The following is a 21,244-nucleotide window of genomic DNA, read 5'->3' as shown; positions in this document are numbered from 1 at the left end:
CTAGCTGCACTGGCAGTAGCAGCACAGCTTTCCATCCACACAGTTACAGTAAGCTTGAGTCATGCAGCAGACTTTGCGTGGCTTTATAGTGGGTCTTACCCCACGGTAAAGCCTATGTGAGTTAACTCCCCCAGTTGCTGCATTTCTGAGGCTGATGGTGGCATTGTTAACTTCCTAGTCATGAAGTATCTGTGATATGTTGATATATTCCCGATAAAAAAATGAGAAATACCTAGACAGATGAATGTAAAGATATGTTGGTTGGTTAATTCATTATTCATGATGAATTAAAATCCATCTGGAGTTAAAGGACAGTAAAATTTATATTAAAGGTAAAGTTTTGATTATTTTATTGTGTTGATGATGAGAAAGAGGAGCTGGTTTTGTGTGTTGTTGCATTTTGAGAAGTATTTCAGCGTACAGAGCCTTTAGGGGTTTACTGCATATGGTGAATCAAGCTAAACAAATGCTTTAGAAATTGTAGCTGGTTGAATATAAGCGTAATTCCAATGACATTCTGTGATTAATTTCCTCTTGGAAGTAAAATAAAAGTTCTTGGCGTGAAGGAAGATCCATCATAAAGAAAAGAGCAATTGAGTTTGCAAACTGGTTTCAGTAGAACATTTATTTTTGTTTATACTTACTGAAGTACAGTTAGGTTTTCACTTTGGAGACACGTCTGTGATCTTAAAAGTAAGCCCATCTTAAAATTTTAATGTGCTTCCCATTTTTTCTGACATACAAATGTAAAAAAATTTGATCTACATCTGATTAGAAAAAACGGCATTGTGGTAATTTCAAGTTTGGAGTCAGCAGACTAGAGTCAAAGAGTAACTTTGGACAAATCGCCCCCTTTATGACATGAGGAATGGGGTATTTGTTTTTATTAGTATTTTGCTATTTAATGACCTCACACATCTAGTCTGGGTTTTGGCCAGTGTTCTAGGGTGAATGGTTGAAGAAATAGCTGCAGTCTGAAGATTAAGTCCGTGAGGTATCTTGCTGTAGGGAATATATTTTACATGATAAATAACTTTGACATGTAAATATAGTAGACATGATTAAGCATTCGAAAGCAAGGAAAAAACAATGAGGCTGCCTTTGGAAGCTGTGCGAGGTACCCTTGTATGCAGGTACTGCAGTCTTTAATCTTCAAATTCCCAGAGATTTTCCCCTTTAATTCTAGAGTGTTTACAGGACTCATCAAAACATTTCATGTGTACACAGCAGAAAATTATGTTCCCATCTTGCTTCATGATCTGGATGTTTCACATCATTAGGCAGAGATATCAATAGCTGTCACCATACTCTGAGGTTGAAGAAAAGAGAGCAGGAGAAGGCGGCCTTTATTTGTAGGAGGGATTCAGAAGTTGTGTTTCTTTGCATTTCTCTTGCTTCATATCTGCTTATAGGTCAAGATCAAAATCATGCAGAATATGTCAGCCTGCTATTCAAATACCAGCAGTTCATTTTGATAGGTGCAGCATGGCCTGTTAAAGATAGGGTTTAATTTTATGTTTTCCAAATATATCTGCCTAGTATACTATAGAATACTACAGACTGAGAATATGATTGAAAACTACTAATGCGTTTTTATTTCCTATTCCTAGCAATCTAGAGTAGTTCTATAGCTTCTGTGGATGTCTTAGCAGGAATGAAGGAGCTGTACGTTCCTAGCTCCCTGATAAACCACTGCCTTTCTTGCATAGAGTCCTGATGCAACCTCCCTTTTGTTACAGTGTTCAGTGCCTTGCGGAGTGGGGCAGAGGACCCGAGATGTGAAATGTGTCAGCAACCTTGGAGACATTGTTGATGATGAGGAATGTAACATGAAGCTGCGGCCAAATGATATTGAGAACTGCGACATGGGTCCCTGCGCTAAGAGCTGGTTCCTTACAGAGTGGAGTGACAGGGTAAGGCTTCTTATTATCTTTGTGCTGCCAAATCTTCTAAAACAACTTAGGTGCATGAGAATTAAAAAACATACATCTGTACAGCCATAAAAGGAGTGATCTTATTTTTCATGTTTATCCTTGATCTGTTAAACAGGCAAGAGCAAACAAAAAAATAATGATCCCAAGGGCATCTTGAGTTTGTGTTAGATACAAGAATTCATAGAAGGGGCAAGCATGTGGGTACATGGCCAAACATCTGGATTTAGAATTGGCTCTGTCTCTGAACTTCCCAAAATATTGAGTGTGCTGAGATTTATTATTCTGCCTTGCTTAGCCCTGAGTCTCAAGATTCAGACTCTAAAAGTTTCCCTACTGTTTTTTTAAGGGATGGAGGTTTGAGGCCTGATGTCTGGGTTTAAGTTCAAGCCATAAAACAATTATCCTATAGCTGCGCAAAGAGGGGAACAACTTCATAAACTCAGGCAAGGTTGATTCAGGCTTTTGTACTTTGTGAACATGGATGTATTTTTTTATCCCAATGAGTCAGATTCTCCACATGAAAGCAATAAAATCAGTAGTGATTTACCTTGTTTCATAATTGGGCTCAGAGTTGTTGTTCAGTAGTGATATTTATATGCTTTCATTATTAAAAGGCTTATAAACGTGGGCTAAGAAAAGCCCAGTATTTTGGTCCCTCTTGTGGATGCTTGCACATCAATTACATCTGTAGACAAGTTGAGCCTTCAGTCTGTGAAATCCTGATTGCATCTCCCTTTTCTTTGACTGGTTGTTTTGGCAGGCAAATAATATAATTTGTCATTGAAGCTGTAAGATTACATTCTTAACTTCACGGATTCATTATTTAGATCATTAGAACATCTGGCTCATAGGTTATGCATTAGCTGGACACTCAGAAGATTTTCCACATATTTTAGATGCAGAGAAGGAGGAGGAACTTCACAAGTAGGACAGGTACCTGTTATGTCACATAATTTTAAAAAGGCTGATCAGACTCTTGCTACAATTAAAGGCCAGCAAAATTTTCAGCCTCCAGACAATTCAAACAGATTTTATAAAGAAAAAAACCACACTAATAAATCTTTGTTGTTATCATTTGAACTCTTTTTCCAGTTGTTATTCATTTGGTGTACGCTCTTGCATAGCACGAACAGAGAGTTACTAGGTGAAGTGTAGGTATTAGTGCAAATGGCAAAGTTTTTGCTGTAGGGGAAGTAGCAGTGCCTTTTTTTTTTTTTTTTTTTTTTTTTTAGCTTGTAGAGCTGTTCTTTGTACAGTGCTATTAAAGTGATATTTTACAAGTAACAGAGAAAAATCCATTCTACCCTCAAAGACATCTTTCTTGAAAAAGTTGGCCCAGCTACTATCAGCTAGTGCAGTTCCACCACCTAAAGCACACACACTCCAGTGAAGACTCTAGCATCAATGTTTTCTTCATTATTCTACATTGATATTTTGTCCTCTGCAGAATTAAAAGTAGGTTTTGTAGCTGAAGATTATGACTGTATAACGTTATTATGCTTATTTGTATGTATTAAATGAGACATAAAAGTGAAGCAGGTAATGTAGAAAATGTTGGAGTTTTTTCTTACCACAAACATTTTATGGTCAGAGAGTAAAGAATGGATTTTGTTAACTTCTCAGCTTATAGAAGTGTACAGATGAATTTCTTCCAAATGCTTGCTTCTGTAGTTGGCATTATTCACCATCACTTCTGCCAGCAGTGGGTTTGGAGTTTGATTCACAAAGAGAATGGAAGGAACAGCTTATTTCAGGAAAAAAGTAGATTCGGGCTAGAATGTACAGAATCTTCTAAGGTTTACACATACCTTATAACTCAGATGTTCAGAGATGTTCAGTGGCAGTGATTCCAGTGGAGGTCAGTAGAATATAGGAGTAGTCAAAGTCAGGCCTTTGGCCATTAGCTTTCTTAGTGTGCCTTTCAAGGGCTGTTTTTAGGACAGTCTCTCTTTTTAGAAGTCTCTCTTTCTTTGTAGAGGAGTGTGTTTCTATTGAAAGACAAGAGGAGAATTCTGTCATGGAATGGAAATGGGCATTCCCAGGTGTATGGACCTTGCATGTGTAATTTGCCCAAACGATTCTTTAACAAGTACTTTAAGCCAAGCCACACTTCAGCAATAAGCATAGATCAGCGATGGGTAGCCACAAATGGTTCAGATAAGCAGCCAAAAGTTCAAATGCTTAAAGAAAGCTTGTTCAAACCTTTTGAGTCCGCAAAACTGTGGTGGAAATCTCACAAGAACAGACCTTCTTTGTAAGATTTATTACATGCCTACTTCAAGTCCCAGCTGGAAATACCACAGAACAGTCTTTCCCATTGTATTTTGACATTTCAGCCGTGGCTAGAAATAAGAGGTAAAAGAAGTTATCATAACTTTTGAGAACGTTGGAACTTTGAAATGGTTGAGTTCAAACTTGGTTACAGCCATAAGAGGAGGCCTGGCCTGTACTTTTCTGAACCCGTTTTGCAAACACTTAATGTGTACTGTTGCACATGCAGCAAGTAGAGATTTCCAGAGGCCTGTCAGAGATCGGTTAGGCATATACTTTCTCTTTCAGCAAGGGATGTATCAGACTTCCATGTCCGGATTTATGTGATGCATGGGGCATTACAATATAGCCTTGGTTAATTAGTGAAAGATCAAGAAGAAGCACAGTAATATAAAAATTACAATTGTCTTTGCTGCCAACAGATGTTAAATTTCAGGATTTGATAACTGATATGTATTTGTGCAGAATTTGACAAGGGTATTCTTTAACACAGGGAGAGAGAGAGATGAATAGTCACATCTAAGTTTTAAGAAAAGGACAGGATCTAATTTAGGATTGGTGGAAAGATTTTGGGTTTTCTTATTTTACGGAAACCTTGCAGTTTTAATTGATGCAAAATCATGCTAGTTGCCTTCATTTTCATTAATAGTTTTTGTGCTTCTGAATTGGAAGATTATGTCATTGAATTTCCCTAAATATAACTTCTGCAATACAACATACGTGAACTTAAAAACCTGCAGAGTACACAGTTGTGGCAGGAGTTGTGTCTCCTTCCCAGGATGGGCTGTATGTAGCTTTACTCCGTAAATAACACTTGGCTGCCTTCTTGCCATGTTCTCCCATCTTGCTTTCCCACAACATACATTTATGTATTTTATGGCCCACCTGTTTCCCCCCACGGCATTGACCTTCTTGGATTCAGTTTCTGCACAGACTGATTCTTTATACATATAATTAAACCTAAGTAATTAAAAACCCCTCCATGTTCCTAAAAAAATACAGTTCTTGATTTGAGTTATTTTGATAAATGGGTATCAGAGTCCATTGTATGTATGTTGCACACACACTTTTACCTGCAAAGCTTAGGAGTTGTATGGCTACCATGTGCACACTGGTGGAACATGTAAAGGAAGGAAGGAAAGCAATTTGTCCTTAAGAAACAAACCCTTATTTTCTGAAAAGTACATGCTCTGTTATTTGTCTTTGAAGTAGATCTAAACACCATATTCTGATATCCCCCAGGCTCAATCTTGAGAGAAACAGAAATTTTTACCCATTTCAATGGGAAAGATTACAGGTTAAAAGTCTCTAGCAGCAAAGTGAGACTCATCTTACTTTGTATGTGCCTGTCTTTACATGTATTGCTCTATCTTGAGTATAAATAATAGAATTAACCTAAGTTTCATGGCTTTGTCTTCTACATGATCTTTAACCCCTTTTGATTATAGAGTCTGGACAAACTTTTGTGATATTTTTACACGCGTTTGCGGAAAGATAGCTTCCTGTCTCATAATTCTCTTTAGATGTCATACTGCATTAAAACGGTAGAGTTCCACCAAACTGCATCCATTAATCAGTAGAGTAAAGCTGGTGAACCTTACTGAACTTAGCAACAAAATGGGATTGATGGGAGCAGATGAGATTCTTGCAAACATTTCACATGACTGATTCTTTGACAGCTCTAACTGCTGGAAAGTTTACTTCTCCTATGGGTCAGAAGCGGGAAACTGCATTCTCCTGATTTACGGCAATGGGAGACTCACCAGTGTTTCCTTCCAGCTAACTGGAGCATTCCCCTCTTGCATTTTTGTTTAGTCCTCATTGCCATCTCCTCTGTTCGTTTGTTTCTCATTTTATGTTTAGAGGATACTTAGAAAAGAAGCCAAAATACAAACAATTCTTAGATGTTAATGAGATTCTGAGGCCAAAATAAAATCTTGGGAAGAAAGAAAAAATGCTGCACATCAGGGAACAAAATCAAAACAGATCAAACACATGCTCTGGATTTCACTCTTCATTAAAAAGAGTAACAGCGATGCTTCTGTAATATCTTCCATTAGAGAACTGTAGTATGCTTCGTAAAAATCAACGCTTTATTCCTCACAATCCTGAAGCACTACCTAACAGGTACAAGTGGGCTTGTTGACCAGTGAAATGTGGAACCACCAATGAATATTGTAGCTCACACTTTTCTTTCAGTGCTTTTTATTAAAATCTGGATAGCTCTTGTAAAATCTCCTGGATCCTGAAAAAAAACAAAGGAAGAGAGACCACCGTGGAGCTTGTGTGCAGGCATTTCATCATTTTTGATTATCACTGTTTATTTGTTTTCAGTATAAAATGAAAACAAGATAAAATACCCCTTTCCATTGATTTCATGTGGGAATCATATGGAAATAGAAGTTTTGCATTCTTTATGTATAAGTATGTAACTCACTTAATGATTTGCAATGAAACATATAGCCAGGAGAGTTTTGAAGGAGACATTGGTAGAAGGGTGGCCAGGACCTACAGAGATTTCTGTTTTCTTTTCTGGAGCTGATCTCTCTTTGCCACAATTCAGCTGCTTTAGGTAATAATCAGCATATAAAAGTCTGCATGGCAGGGAGGAGCCTTGCCAGCTAGGGCCCACAGTATCCCAGTTAGGTCAGCAGGGCAGGCTCATAGGTGGCAGGCAGGGGCAAATGAGAGTCCAGATGATCAGACAAGATCATGGTGATGAGGCAGGTCCAAGGTCAAGCTGGGAAATCAGTCCACAGCTCAGGGTCAGACACAGCCCAGTGATCCTGGGGCAGGTCCACGGTAATGAGGCAGGGTCAAGGTCAGGCTGGGAAGTGAGTCCAAGGGTGATGGATCGATGAGGTCTGTGTCCAGGCTGTGGCTGGGGACAGGCACATCTCTGATAAAGCTCAGGCAAGGACTGATGGACCAGGGCTGAGGTTAAATGGAGACCCTGGGCCATGGGCAGGGGTGTGGGTGGAGGCCCCAGGTGAGGCTGGTCAGGGCCAGTAAGGCATATTGGTGCACTTAGGCCCTGAGAAGTCCTTACAGCTCTCAAGGCAAGTTGATACTTACTGTATGAGCCAGAGTAGTGAAGAGGTCTGTTCCCTAACGTTACTTACTTCAGAGAGCATTAGTAATATGTAAGTACCAACAGTGTTACCAACTACATACAAAGAAAGTAATAGTGTGTATGTAGAAGCAATCATGATCCAGCTGAAGTGTCCAAAAATTCTAAGACCATATTTCAAAACTTCTGTTACCTTGGAAGGATACCATGGATCTGCTAGACTAAATAAGGGACGGTTTGACTTCTGATCCAGCACCTACTGTATGCATAGATGCACTCTAAAGGGAAATAATTTAAATCCAGGTATCAGAAAGTGTTTTGGCAATACATAAGAATATTTCTGACTACCCCCTCCCCCCCCCCCCCCTTTTTAAACTTTTTTTTTTTAAGAAATCAAGGCTGCTCTCAACAGTTTTGTCTTTTGAAAATCTGCCCCCAGTCTTGGAACTGCGGCAGGTGAGCTTCTGAATTACAATTCTTATTTTATTATTGGGAAAACAAAGGTTACATAATCTTTCTAAAATCCCTTCTGAAAAGGATTTTCTCAGAGTAGGTCCAATGATGCTAAGGAGTTTCATATATGTATTTCAAACATAGATCTTAGGTTTTATTTTTTTACAGTAGTGTAACATCAGGAGGATGATTCATAAAAAACTGTACTATCTTGTGGGGAATAATTAAGATGATGAAGATTAAAATGTGGTACACAGAATTCCTGCACAAATGAGGACGTTTTACTGGAACTCAGTTGGTTGTTATTTAAAAAATTAATTAAGGCTAGCAATGGTGCTGAGACCTGGGTGAAAGGACTCTTGAGTTCTGGTAGATTTCCTGCTGCCTCTTTCTTGTGGTCTGTTGCCCCAGTTGAGGGTAATGAGTAGGGCTGGCACATTAGTGAAATGGAACTGGCACTGTTAAAGGGGGTTTTTGCACTACCATGTCCTGTGGCTGTGACAAAAATTCAGGCTTCCACTTGCAGTTTTCCAAGTTTGCAGGAACTAGCCTTATTTTCATGGACTGCTGTAACAGTTGTTTTCTGACAACTATTAGAGCACTGGATTAGGGTTGGTTTGTTTTATTTTTAGTTTTTAATGGGAATGGAAAGCTTCTGAAACTGAACTCATGAGGGAGGGACCTCAGGAAGAGAAGAAATGGCAGACTCCTTAAAACTAGGGAGGATATTCCACAGACGAAGGTTTTTGAGGAATTTCTGCCAATTAAAATAAGACAGTGAAACAAAATATCTTTAATAATAGGACCAGAACAGAGAAGTTGCAGCTTGTGAAAGTTCCTCATGTCATACAATGTTAGGTTATGGTAGTTACTATGTATTAATGCAACAAATCAGTGGCACAAAATTGAAAGTAGTGGGTGTGTTGATTGTGAAAGCCAAAGGGTGAGGATTCATTATCCAAACACTCCCTACTCCCTGCTTTGGGCTTTGGAACTCGTGGCTTTCACATGGAAGATTTTTACTGAAAGGAAGAAAAAAACATGAAAAACCAAATACTTAACGCAGAAACATTCAGGTTTAAGTTTGCTTTGTAAATCCTTTGAGGGTAGTTAATCTGTAGTAAAATCTTGCAGCAGAGGGTGGGACAACCCTATACCTTCCCATTTGGTATTTCCTTTGTTATTCGATATGTAAGCCTAGTTCATGCATAATCATTTAAAACATAAGACTATGGAGATTTTCTGGATGACTTTATGGACTAAACTTGTTCCCAGCTCTGGTTTGCAAAGCAGAAAAGCAAATTACATTGTCAAATGAAAATTACTTAGAAATAAGAAAAGTATTTGCAGAGTATATGCATAGTTCTCTATGCGTAATGTAATTGAACATACTTGCCGAGGATAAAATATGAACAGCCACAAAATTTATTTCTGTACAGTGGGTTTGAAAGGTAGCCATTTTATGGGCCTCAGTTAAACAGTCAGTTTACCTAGGAGTGGACCGTTTGAAGTGGGTTTAGTTTAGTTTAGGTTTAGTTTACATAAACAGGAAAACCTTCACTGCTAGCACAATGTACATCATTCTTGTATTTTCAAGATTTTGCCAGTTTACTTTGAAAAGACCTCCTTAGCCATCGAATCTCGTTTGCTGTGGAGGTAAGTATATTTCACATATCTGTGTGAAAGTGGAAAATTTTGTTGTGCACCACCAACAAAAAAAGGTTCATTATGTTACTTGCAGGCATCATTTAAGAGAAGCTTAATTATTCAGTCTTGCAGGTGGAGGAAGAAATCATTCCAAGCTATGAGCAATTTTTTCCTATTTCTGTGGAGTACATAAGCATCTCTTTAAATTCTGAATTTCTAGTTATTCCAAAATTGTATTTTGTTTGTTAAAAAAAAGACTTGTAAAAAGTTGAATCACTTTTTTAGTTTTCTAGGGATTCCATTTCAGTAAAGCTTTGCCCTTCTATTTGAACATCTTGTGAAAGAAACCAACTTGCTTGATAGGAAGAATGTTTTTCTATACTGTGTCTGTGGAATAAATATAACATGACTACATGTTTCACACAAATAACGAGTATTCTTCAGTGCGAGTGAGTAAAGAGTAGTTTGCAACCAATTGTACATTCAGTCACTGGTCTCTCTCTTGAGAAGATGAATGTCTGTATTGGTTAATCCCGTTATTAATAGTGGTGCTATCATGGCACCTGCTGTTCTGTAGTTGAACTACTGGATGTGAGCCCTTACGTTATTGCCGATGGAAGTCAAATCAAGCTAGTGGTCAACTCTGTGTCTCATTACCATTTTTTTGAATCATTCTTACTTTTATTCAATAAAATTTTAAAAAATGTTCCAATACAGAGTTACATCCATTCACAAGGAATGTACTGTTCATTGTGGAAGTAATACACAGTTTCTCCTAATTAATTACATTGTAAGTTAAAAAATCTGAAATGTCAATCAAATGCATCTTTTTCTCCCATATACTACATACTTATTTGTGGTTTTCTTTGCATGTGTAATATAATTGTAATTGTTTAAATTCAATTATATACATATCTTTCAGCGAGCTGCACATGGGTTTTTCTTTATTTTAATGGTCTAGACATGAAATGCCAAATGCATTTTGAAAGAAAAAGAAAGAAAGGGAAGATTAAGAAAGAATTAAGCAACAAAAATACAGTCGAACACAAGAATTGACTATTTCCCTGGCATGTTTCTGTTTTTTAAATGTCAGTACTTTGATGCTGCCCAGAACAGTGGACTATTGGAGACTTTCCCACTGAAGTAGATGGATGACCAAACTATAAGGGTATAAATGGAATTTATCCTGCGTGATTTACGGATGACAGGCATACAATCTCCAAATATATGACAGAAGAATCTGCATAGCACTATTTATTAAGAGCTTTCAGGATTCAGCAGTGAAAAGTTGAGAATGGTGAATGTTAGTTACTGGGAATTCATATCATTAGAGAGCAACATTGAATTTACATAAACTTCTATGGCCACCTCTTCTGCTAAAACTTATTAACAACTTACAATTGAAAGAGGTTAGGCAATAATTAGTGGTAGTTACAGTTAATTGCTGAGGATTTACCTGAATCTTTTGAAACCACCTGTCAAAAAGTTTTGTGTTTTTCTGCTTTATTGTGCTCTCGTACTCTGTCAACCCATTATATGGAAAAGTTCCAGGATGCGCTATGCCGTCATTTTACTACCAATGCCACAGCCCTCAGTCTTCCTAGCCTCGTCCTTTTAACCGGTGTAAGAGTTCACCTGGCTGACAGCTTGAATGGTCAGAGGAGAAACTCGTAGAACAATTCAAAGGGTGAAATACGACTGCTGTCTGAAAAGCTGCTTATTGAAATTATCCCTTCTCAGATCTATTAGTTGGTATGCAAAAAGGTGAATAAAATGAAAACTGAAAGAATTTACAGACAGGAAGAAGGAAGGAAAAGTAAGAAAGCTAATAAAAAGCTATATAAAACCCAGATTTCTTTCTGTCCTGATCCTTCAATTTCTTTCATTTGTGACTGTAAAGGACAGGTACTACTTGTAGTGTATTCAAAAGTATGAAACCGTAAGATGATTTGCTACAGCTGAATTACAAGTAAAAATAATCGACTTTGCATAAATTAATTTACTTTTCATGATTGTTGCTTCTCCTTATTTTATTGTGCAGTCTGGAGGACGGACTAGTGAACATGTTCTGTCTTTTGCTCCCCAGTGTTCTGCAGAATGTGGTGACGGAGTCCGTACGCGTTCAGTGGTTTGTATGACGAACCATGTCAGCAGTTTGCCTCTGGAAGGCTGTGGCAATAACAGACCCTCTGAAACAACTCCCTGTAATAACGGACCCTGTGCTGGTAAAGTGGAGTGGTTTGCTGGGGGCTGGACACAGGTAAGCTCTGTATCTAACATATGTATTTGTTTTGTGCTGATATTCTCATTTAAAAAATGTATTTTCATGCAATGAAGATGTGTGCCATAAGGTATTTCTACATCTCTGTGGAATATTTGGATTTTTTTTGTCTGTATTTTGCTGAGTTGATGTTCAATACTTTTCAGCACCTGCTGGTTTTTTACTTTGATGAAAATAAGATTTTGTTCTTCTCTTCCTCTGTACCTTCATTTTTATTTCTTATCTACTGACCCAGTGTATTTATAAAATGAAAGATAACAGAAAGCTGCTTAGCATATTCAGGTGAACACTAAAGCAACAGATTTGCACCTTTTAAAGTAGAGCCTTTGTGATCATGCATACCTGCAGGGATATATATATATAGATATACAGATATAAATGGAATTTCCAAAAGATAAATAAGACCAAAAACAATGGCTAAACCCAAAAGTTAACTTTAGTATTGTTGTGCTGTTCGTGATAATAGGTGAAAAGAACAAAATTTGGTTAGTGGCCTGTATCCTGATGCTCTTTCCTCAAGGTAGATTCTTCCCTTGATCCACATCTCAATAGTCCTTCTCGTTCTAAATAAACATTTCTGCTGTCAGGAACAAAGGCATTTCAGAAGCTGTCAACTGGTGCCCAGACATTTATGTCCCTTTGTGTAGGCTCTCATATAGCCTAGAGAGCCTTTCGGGCTGCTGGTACCTGCACTTCATTGAGTTGTTAGGGAAAAGTCTCTTGGCTGTGCTGTTAACTCACTGCATTTCAGATTCCAAGATCCTTCCAGGTGATAAGGAGCTGGAAATTAAACTGGTACAGCTGAGATGGAGATTACAGGGCTACTACTATGCTAATGCTTTCAAGTGTAAGTGATAATTATTTGTATTGTATAAGGGTAATAACAAATTTAGATTTAAAACATACTTAGCTGCAGTTCTAATAGCAGGCGAAATCTGGGCCTTGTTACTTCCAGGGCTCCATGCAGGTGAATAGGAACTTTGTATCCATTCTTGCTACCACAGAGGGAAGCGTTCAGTAAGGTCATCCTAACTCTCCCTATTCTGTTCTGAGTAAGAACGTTTCTGTCCTTTACAATTTCCTGTTCTTCTAAGCTAATTCACCTTCTTTCTTTGCGTGAGATTGAATTGTTTGATGCATACCAAGGGTACAAAGTCTTTGCTGTATGTTATCTGAAAGAAGTGTCTGACAACATCTATGGCCATTTGGCCATTCTACTGGCCAAATCCTGACTTCTAAATATCAAAATGAAAGCAGACAGTCAGTAGACCAGAGAAGGAGGGAGCACTGGTGGATGACCTTCTGTATTACGCTCCGCTAGAGCTAAGGCTGAATGTTAAAATACCGTCTTTTGGTTGACAGAGATGTTCAGTTTTAAAGAAAGTGCGGTTACATTATTTCCTGTAGAATTTATTTGGGTGCATTCATATCAAGGTTCTTCACTCAGCTCAAGTTTTTTGTGGGTATCTGGTAAAGGGATCATAAATTCCACCCAAAATATAACAAAATCCCCACTTTTAATAACATTTGATTGGCTTAGGCTAGAAAAAGCCTTTGAAAATCATAGTCCTTCACGCGACATAGAAACCAATATGTTGCTGGAATCATCTTCTAAAAACCTTTTTACAAGTGCCAGGAACAGTATTGTGTGTGTATTTAACCTTTAAATGGGCGGTAAGAGTCCATGTGAGTCAAATTTGCTTTTCAGAACTGGAACCAACACTGCATCACACAGATACTTGCAAATACGAAAAGAACACCCTGGCAGATCAAGGCATTTTCTAAAAACCACACAGAACGTGGGGATTTGTAAAGCTGCAAAACTGTGCTCTAACCTTATAACCCTCAAAGGTTCAGTGCAGTGTGTACAATCCTGCTTCAGCAAGAAGCAGTAACACTGTTTATGGAGAAAGTAAGTTATGCTTCTCTTTTTATTAGAAAAATAAATACCAGTTTCTTTTTGTAGCTACAGGTAAAACTACACTTTTAGATTTCTCCAAAAGCACACTTACAGTCATATGTCATCGTCTTCATAAAAATAATTAGAAATATGTTTTGAGTCTGTGGTACCATGTGGAATAAAAATTCACAGAAGCACAGTTTTAACCACTGTAACCATTTTTAAGATTAAAAATCAAATATGCAATACCTGACACAGTCAGTAGTCACTTGATGAATTAAGTCATTACTATATCCTTCAGCATTTTCTTGCCCTGGTTCCTAACTGGGACTGCTGGCTACTATGTTAGTACTACATACAAATAATAATAAATAACCCAAGGTTTATCTAGGCTACTATTCTGGTTCTGAGAGAGAAAAACCCTACCGCAGGAAATTAAGGACTACTTTACCCTTTTCCTTTCTTTTCAAGTCATACATATGCCAATGATGGAAGGAAAGATACAGTTAAGTTCATTTTACTGAGGAAAGAACATACAAAAGTAAGGAAATGGATTTTGGATGTTAGTGTCTAGTATGTGTCCAAGAATAGGGAATAAGCAAAGCTTTACGAATTTTCCTGTTTGAATATTAATTTAAAATGCAAGTATATGTGTGTGTGTGTTGTTTTATTTCAGAAACAGATAACGTGGAGAAACATGTTACTTTGGAAACAAGTTGAAGAACATGAGTAACAAAATTCCACCGCTTTTTTTTTGTTCTCTGATACAGTGCTCTACTGAATGTGGCAGTGGAACTCAACAGAGAGAAGTAATTTGCGTTAGGAAAACTGAAGGTAATTTTGATGTTTTGAACTCCTATGAATGTTCATATTTGGAAAAACCTCCCAGCCAGCAATCCTGCTACCTCAAACCCTGTGGATCTAAGTGGTTTCATACAGAATGGAGCACAGTAAGTCTATCATGCTTTTCTATATCTAGTTTTGTTTGATACATCTTTTTCCATGTGTATTGAAAGGGAACACCCTTTGCATAAAACTGTTGATCGTGAAATTGACTTAATCTTGCACAGGAATGATACTAAAAAGGAAGCATACTCTTCAGTACCCAGTGGAACTTAGGAAAGTTAGGAAGTATCTTGACCAGTAGGAGACACTGCATAGTTGTCTTTTCATCACTGGTCTCTACTTCCAAGAATCTTCCTCTTCTATAAAGTTGGTTTGCCCCTTAATGAGACTATGTAGTGCACTAAGAAGTTCTTTTCAGACCTCTAGTTTCATTAAAATTAAGGAGCATTTAATAAAGAATGAGGGATGTATTCAGTTCTTAGTTAGTTTTACCATAATACTTTACTGTAAACTCTTCACTGTAATACTTAGAACTTTAATGAGAGAAAACTTACTGTAGAGCTTCGTGTATCTTCTGTTTACCCTGGAAGTGGACCAGCTACATTCACCACTGCCACAAAATGCTTTGGTTTCATCTGTCTTTCCATCATTTCCTATACCTGACAAAGATTACTGGATTTTTACAAAAAAATCAACATTTTTCTCCTAAATGAAGATCAGAAAGTGCATTGTCGTCTTAGAATGAAAAATGGTGTGAAAACTACCTAGATAACATCATATCTAATGCAGTAACTTACACCCTGCCATGAGCCTTAAATCAAATTCAGAATGACAGCTCTGAAAAGTGGAAGCACCTCAGATGCCTTCAGTTTGAGTTCCCTTAGTCAGGAACCTTTGGAAATACCTCATCCACATGACATGAGAGAGAGAAATTATTTTGGTTTTCGCTTTTACTAAATGCTCAATTATTTGATTGGCCTACTGGCAGCACTAGAAAGCGTAAAAGAAGGTAGAATGGTTGTAACAAAATAAATCAGCTGAAGGGAATCCTGATTTTTCTTCCTTCATTGCAGGTATAGATGTTTATTTGAAAACAACATGCAAGTTAGGCTTATAATAAAGCCATGTAGACCCAAGTATGTTCTTTGATGTTGCTGGAAATTCTTTGGATTCTTTACTGAGCTCTTAGTTTAGATTAAATAACTTCCCCTTAGCAAACCCATTAGCAAACCCATTTTCAAATGTGAACCCGCAGGTGTGTAGCCACAAGAGATACAGCCGTCTGCATCCATAGAATGCACCAGATAGATTCCTTCTGAAAGTGAAAATATATGCTCTCTTTGGCAGGCACAGAAGAAACAAGGTGCTGACTCAGAATGTGATAGGTATTTAGAGATCCCTAGTTACTGTTCAAGTGCCTACTTCCTGGGAAGTGGTGTCTAAAAATCCTTAAAGGTCTAAGCCTTTGTGACCATCTTCACTGTAGGAACAAATACGTACGCTAGCTGAGGTTTTACAAGATCATGTTCTAAGCGTTTTTCAGTTCTCCTTCTGATATTGTTACTGTTATGAACAGAGTATGTGCTATTTCTTACTGTTAGACCTGAAAAGAAAGGATTATGGCATTAGCTGTGAGCAGAATAGGTGGTTCAAAGCCCCAGTACTAGGTTTTGAAACTGTCCAGTTCGTATCTTCAGCAGACTTTTTATATGACCTAGGATAAATGGCGTGGCCTCTCAGTCAGGGGGATTAAATGGCTGGCTAACACAGAATGCTGGGTTTTGTGTATAGTGCGTTGTATGTAACACCTAAATTCTGTCTTGGTTCCATTTTAAGTGCTTAAGATCTCTACAAACCTGAACTGAAGTTCTTATTGTTGGGTGTGGGATAATTACAATATGCTATACAGGCATGTAACAAGAGTAATTATATAAAAAACCACAAGTGTTCTATTACAGTTGCCATAGGGCTGTGTCTTTTCTGAAGTGGGGAAAGGTTGTACTTGAAGATGAAGGAACAATTTAAGAATATATTATTGAGAATATTTAGTTAGTTTGCTACAATATCTGATTTTGTGATAGTGATAAGTTGTTTTTGCAATGTTAGGAAAAGAAATAATTATGCCAAAAAAGTCAGAAAGAAAACATTCTTACTGGTTTGGGGCTATTAAGGTTTTAATCGTTATAAATGACCCAAGTTTAATTAAGTTTGTGAGCATTTAGGTCAAACTGGACAGTGAGCCAAATCTCAAAGACCTCACTCAGGCAAAATTCTTGAAGTCAACAGGGGATTTGCTTCAGTATGGGCAGAAATGTGTAATAATTGGCTTTAAAAATACCATGACAAGCAAGTACAAAAGTCTCTGGCTTCCTAACAGACTTTGAAGGAGCACAGAAATATTTTCTTCAGAAATTCAAAGAAACCTATAATGCTTAGTAAAATTGTTGTGCTGCAAGAAGTGAAAAATAATTGAGCGCTAGAAAAAAGGCAATTAAAATTATTCCTGATTGTATATAAGTGGAGGCAAAAGGGCAGTGGAGGGCAGTGCAGTCAAGTAGTGAAGTTCAGTGCAGGAAGTTCTTAAAGTAAGAAATGTGAACGCTGTGGAAAGAGTAGATTTGGGAGATATGTATAAATAAGCAGAGAACAACAAGGCTAATTAGAGAAGCAAGAACTTGCTAACTAATAAATTCAGAAAGGGAAATATTCTAGCATGCTTTCAGTTGCGCAGTGGCTACCACGTTTACTTGTCCAGTTGTTGCCCCTGTGGTCAAAAATGTTTTTGAACCTTTAATGAAATTGCACCTGTACGTTAAGAACTTTAGTTAGAAAACCAAAAACAACAGAAGTGGTGAAGTTGATAGAAGGCTACAGCAATACCTGGGTCTGGCTTCAAGGTTTCATTTTTTTCTTTCTGTATTTGCACATCTCATACGGTCTTCATGAACTTCAGCTTTTGTGTTTCAGTGTTCCAAATCCTGTGAAGGAGGATTTCGGGTTCGAGAGGTACGATGTCTGTCGGATGAAATGACAGCCAGTTCTCAGTGTGATCCACAACTTAAACCTGAAGAAAAAGAACCATGTAACACACAAGATTGTACCCCTGAAATAGGTAAGGAAGAGGAAGCTTCTGTTTTAACTATGGAACTCCATCTAGTGGAGAAAATAGTCAATAATCTTGCAAAGGTTTTGGAGTATATTTTCTTTATCAAGTTCAGGGTTTTATTTTTACACAAAATACAGCTCTTTCTATGGTGTAAAAGTAGGTTTTAATTTCTGATTAAAAACGTTTTCCTTGTAACATGTGAGAAACTGGCTTACTTCTAAAGTTGCTGAGAGTGTCAGAAATCTGCTTCTGTGGAAATGGTACATATTGGGTGTTTTTATGCAGCCTCCTTGCATTCTCAGAGGTTTCTCTTGGCAGAGTCTTTATATCATACACGATCCCTTTTTTGTTTTAATGTATTTGGTAACAGGTTCTATAAGCACCAATAACATTAAACTAAGACATTAAGGGCAATTAAGCCATTTTCTTTTATATATAGTAAATATACACATCCACAATTTGGCATTGGAATTAGTCACTCATCTCACAGATTTGATTTTAATAGTAATGAGAATGACTAGGGAAAGGAAGATGCAAGTATTTAGAAACAGTTAACTCTTACATTCTACAACAATTTTCAGCTGAGAATTATTCTTCAACATAATTTAAGATAAGCGTATTAAAAACTTGGTATACCAATATTATTTTTATTGTATTTGTGTTGTTATTTATTTAAAACAGGTTAGTACAGAATTGCTCATTTTTACATCTGCTATTAGTGTTTTGTCATTCAGTCTTTTTCTTAATATCTCAGTTTCTGTGATCACATACATGATCATATAAGGATCTTAGTTGTCGCTTAAAAAGTATTTGTAACCCTGTTGGTTGTAAAGGAAAACTTCAAAATGTGAACAGACCACATGCTAACAGCTTAGAAAAATGGGGAATATTAAGAACACCAACTTTTGTCTTTTTTAATCTAATTATTTTAAACCATTTGTAGTATTTGTAAGGAGGGAGGTGGTTTACTGTTTTCCAGTATTTAGATTCGTCAGTACTTGAAAATAACATTTGCAGGTTCTGGTGCCATCTGTACACTGCCTCAAGAGATTAGTACCTGTGAATCTAAAAATGGAGTGGACAGGTACCTAAGTGAAGAATACTAGAGACTTTCCTATCATCTTTATTCAAGACAAATTTTGTGTTTAAAAAAAACAGCAACAAAACCCCCCCAAAACCCCACAACAGTATAAATGGGGATAGGTACATTTCTTCCACAGTTTTATGTATCTTTATATTAAATGTAGAAAACCTTGAATAATCTAACTTATTTGCATAGGTAGCCTATTTTAACCTGACAATGAACAGTTAAATACAGGTCCAAGGGATTTACATGGTAAAAAAGAAAGGGGATTGTTTTTTTGTTGCTCTAATACTGTTTTCTTCAGTTTCTTCTCTCTTCCTTTTTCTCCACAGACGAGAACTGCAAAGATAAATACTACAATTGCAATGTGGTGGTTCAGGCCCGGCTCTGTGTCTACACCTATTACAAAACAGCCTGTTGTGCATCCTGTACACGTGTGGCAAACAGACAGTCAGGGTTTCTAGGACGTAGATAACAAATACTCTTCTACTCAAAGCGGCAATGTCAGTCTTCAGATGGAGCTTGAACAGTGTTACTGTTTTGACTACAGCAGGTTTTAGCTTTTTAGAGATGGGTTTTTATATTGCTGAGTACATCAAGACTATGGTTAAATCTCACACCCTTTCAGTTACAGTTATTGCGCAGTTATCTTTTTAAAAATGTTTGTTGTAAAACCATGATCTTTTTAAAGCATTATTTTTTAATGATACTATTCTTTGCACCTGCTCATCAGATAATTATTTAAAGAACATACCAGCCTTATTGTGAAATTAATGAAAACTAAATCAATCACAGGCAATTACTGGAGATATTGGACCAGTATGGATACAGCTGCTGCGTTATTTTCTGAGTGCTTACTCTTACTTGGTATTTTGGACTGCCTTAACTTAGATGACTAAATCAATGAAACATGCACATGAGAAAAATTACTTCACAAAGAACCAGACCCGTGAAGACCCATTTATCATCACTTTCTTAGCACTCTAACATATATTTTTAATTACTTCAGTCCATTCATAATAAATTAGAGTCACTGTTAAGCTTTCTCAGTTGTACTTTTAACTAACTTCCTGTCCTCAGGCGGCAAATATATACACTTGACTGCCAAAAAGTGCCTTTATATTTAATTAATAAACTCTTGAAGTTACACTTTTCTAATTTTGTATGGATTTTAAAATACATTACCTACCAGAGTGCCACTAGTGTCTAGCCCTTTAAGTCTTTAACAACTGCAGCTGTCAGTGAGATTTACCAGAAAGGTGAAGAGCCTTTGCTGGTGTAAAAAAAGTGATTGCTTCCATCGGCAAGGTCTCTTTCCTATGGGGCAGTTATTTCAGTGAACTGGTATCTTGCCTAATGTCTTGTCTCTGCACTATTGTTTAACAACTTCCATACCAAAGTACTTTGTCCAGACCTAGTCTGGGTATGTCACCAGTTTCTGAAACAACCACCAAAGAATGCAGGCCTCTGTGCTTTATAGTAGTCTGTTACTCTTGGTATCAGGCAGCAGTATGAGTGTAGTGGCCGAGTATCTGTAAAAAGGAGATCTTGGCTATTGACATTCTTCAGGTTTTGATCAGTTACTACAACATACTCGTCCTTTTTTAGTCAATGTTTCATCCTGCAGATCTATTCATATCACTCCTTTTCTACTACTCAAGAATGGCTCCAGACTTAGAGCTAAATTTAGGTGGTGATTTTTCATTTCTGCAATTACTGTACTCAGTCCTGGGACTTGCTAAAAGCAAATAGAATGTGCTGTGCAGTGCAGATGAAAGTTTTTGCATTATCTGCACATTCTCTAGCCTTTACCTGAGAAGTCTTTCAAAAGTGTAAAGAAGGCTGAGGGAAAAAATAAACACCTCTGCTTATTCAGCTGTTTTTTACAGCATATTGCTTGTAAATTAGTGATACCCAACTATGCATCTATTTCTAAGGTGCCTGTTGTCCGAGTTGAAAAACAGTTTTAATAATCTATGTTAAGTCACTCCCAGTGATGTGATATAACAGTGATTAAGGTGTCCTGCTACTGATGAAGAGCCATGTTTGAGCGTCATTGTGTATTCTTTTCTTCTTACTGCTTTGGTGGAGAGGATGTAGAAGAGAGAATGGGGCACTGGGAGGCAGAGGTTGCTGGGTGTGGTAGTAGTCGCATCAGTTTGTGTGCTGGAAGCCACAGGAAGGTGGAACTCCTGTAGTCTAAAAGCTGCCTTGGATTGAGACAAAACTTAGATTTATTTTTTTTTTTTTTTTTTTTTTTTTTTTGGGGTCACTCATGAAAAATATATTTCGGACATGATGAACTGCTGCTGTTTGACTAAGTGAAATGAGGAAGTGTTTCCCCTAAAATTTGAAGTTACTCTTTGTGACTATAAACCAATAATGTCATTGGCTCTTTCTGTACACCTTGATTTGGGCTTTTTCATTGTAATTGATTGATATGAAGCTGTTAGAAGCAGAAATGCTAATTAGAAAACCTTCATTTGAGTTCATGAATCTTTCACAGTCCTATTCCCTTGTATTATGAAGATTTATCCATGAAGGTAGCTTACAGATTTGTGATCATATTATATTCCTTAGATTCTTGACCAGCGAATGATATGGAGAAAGTGCAGCATAAACAACTCTGGAATCCAGTATTTGTAAACACAG

At 37.3% G+C, this 21,244-nt stretch overlaps 1 protein-coding gene across 1 annotated transcript in view; it reads left to right on the top strand.

Annotated features, from left to right (window-relative positions):
• THSD4 (thrombospondin type 1 domain containing 4) overlaps nt 1–19,292 on the top strand; it is a 332,056-nt gene extending 312,764 nt beyond the window's left edge. Inside the window, exons 14-18 of the mRNA XM_076348305.1 lie at nt 1,740–1,913; nt 11,462–11,635; nt 14,327–14,506; nt 17,370–17,514; nt 18,925–19,292. Coding sequence (XP_076204420.1) covers nt 1,740–1,913; nt 11,462–11,635; nt 14,327–14,506; nt 17,370–17,514; nt 18,925–19,067 — 816 coding nt within the window. The 3' untranslated portion in view covers nt 19,068–19,292. The remainder of the gene's footprint in view (nt 1–1,739; nt 1,914–11,461; nt 11,636–14,326; nt 14,507–17,369; nt 17,515–18,924) is intronic.
• The last annotated feature ends 1,952 nt before the right edge of the window (nt 19,293–21,244 follow it).

Source organism: Aptenodytes patagonicus, chromosome 10 (genome assembly GCF_965638725.1).
Source record: "Aptenodytes patagonicus chromosome 10, bAptPat1.pri.cur, whole genome shotgun sequence".
Lineage (NCBI taxonomy): Eukaryota > Metazoa > Chordata > Aves > Sphenisciformes > Spheniscidae > Aptenodytes > Aptenodytes patagonicus.
Note: the sequence above shows the minus strand (reverse complement) of the source record. Positions and strands in the feature narration are given on the sequence as shown.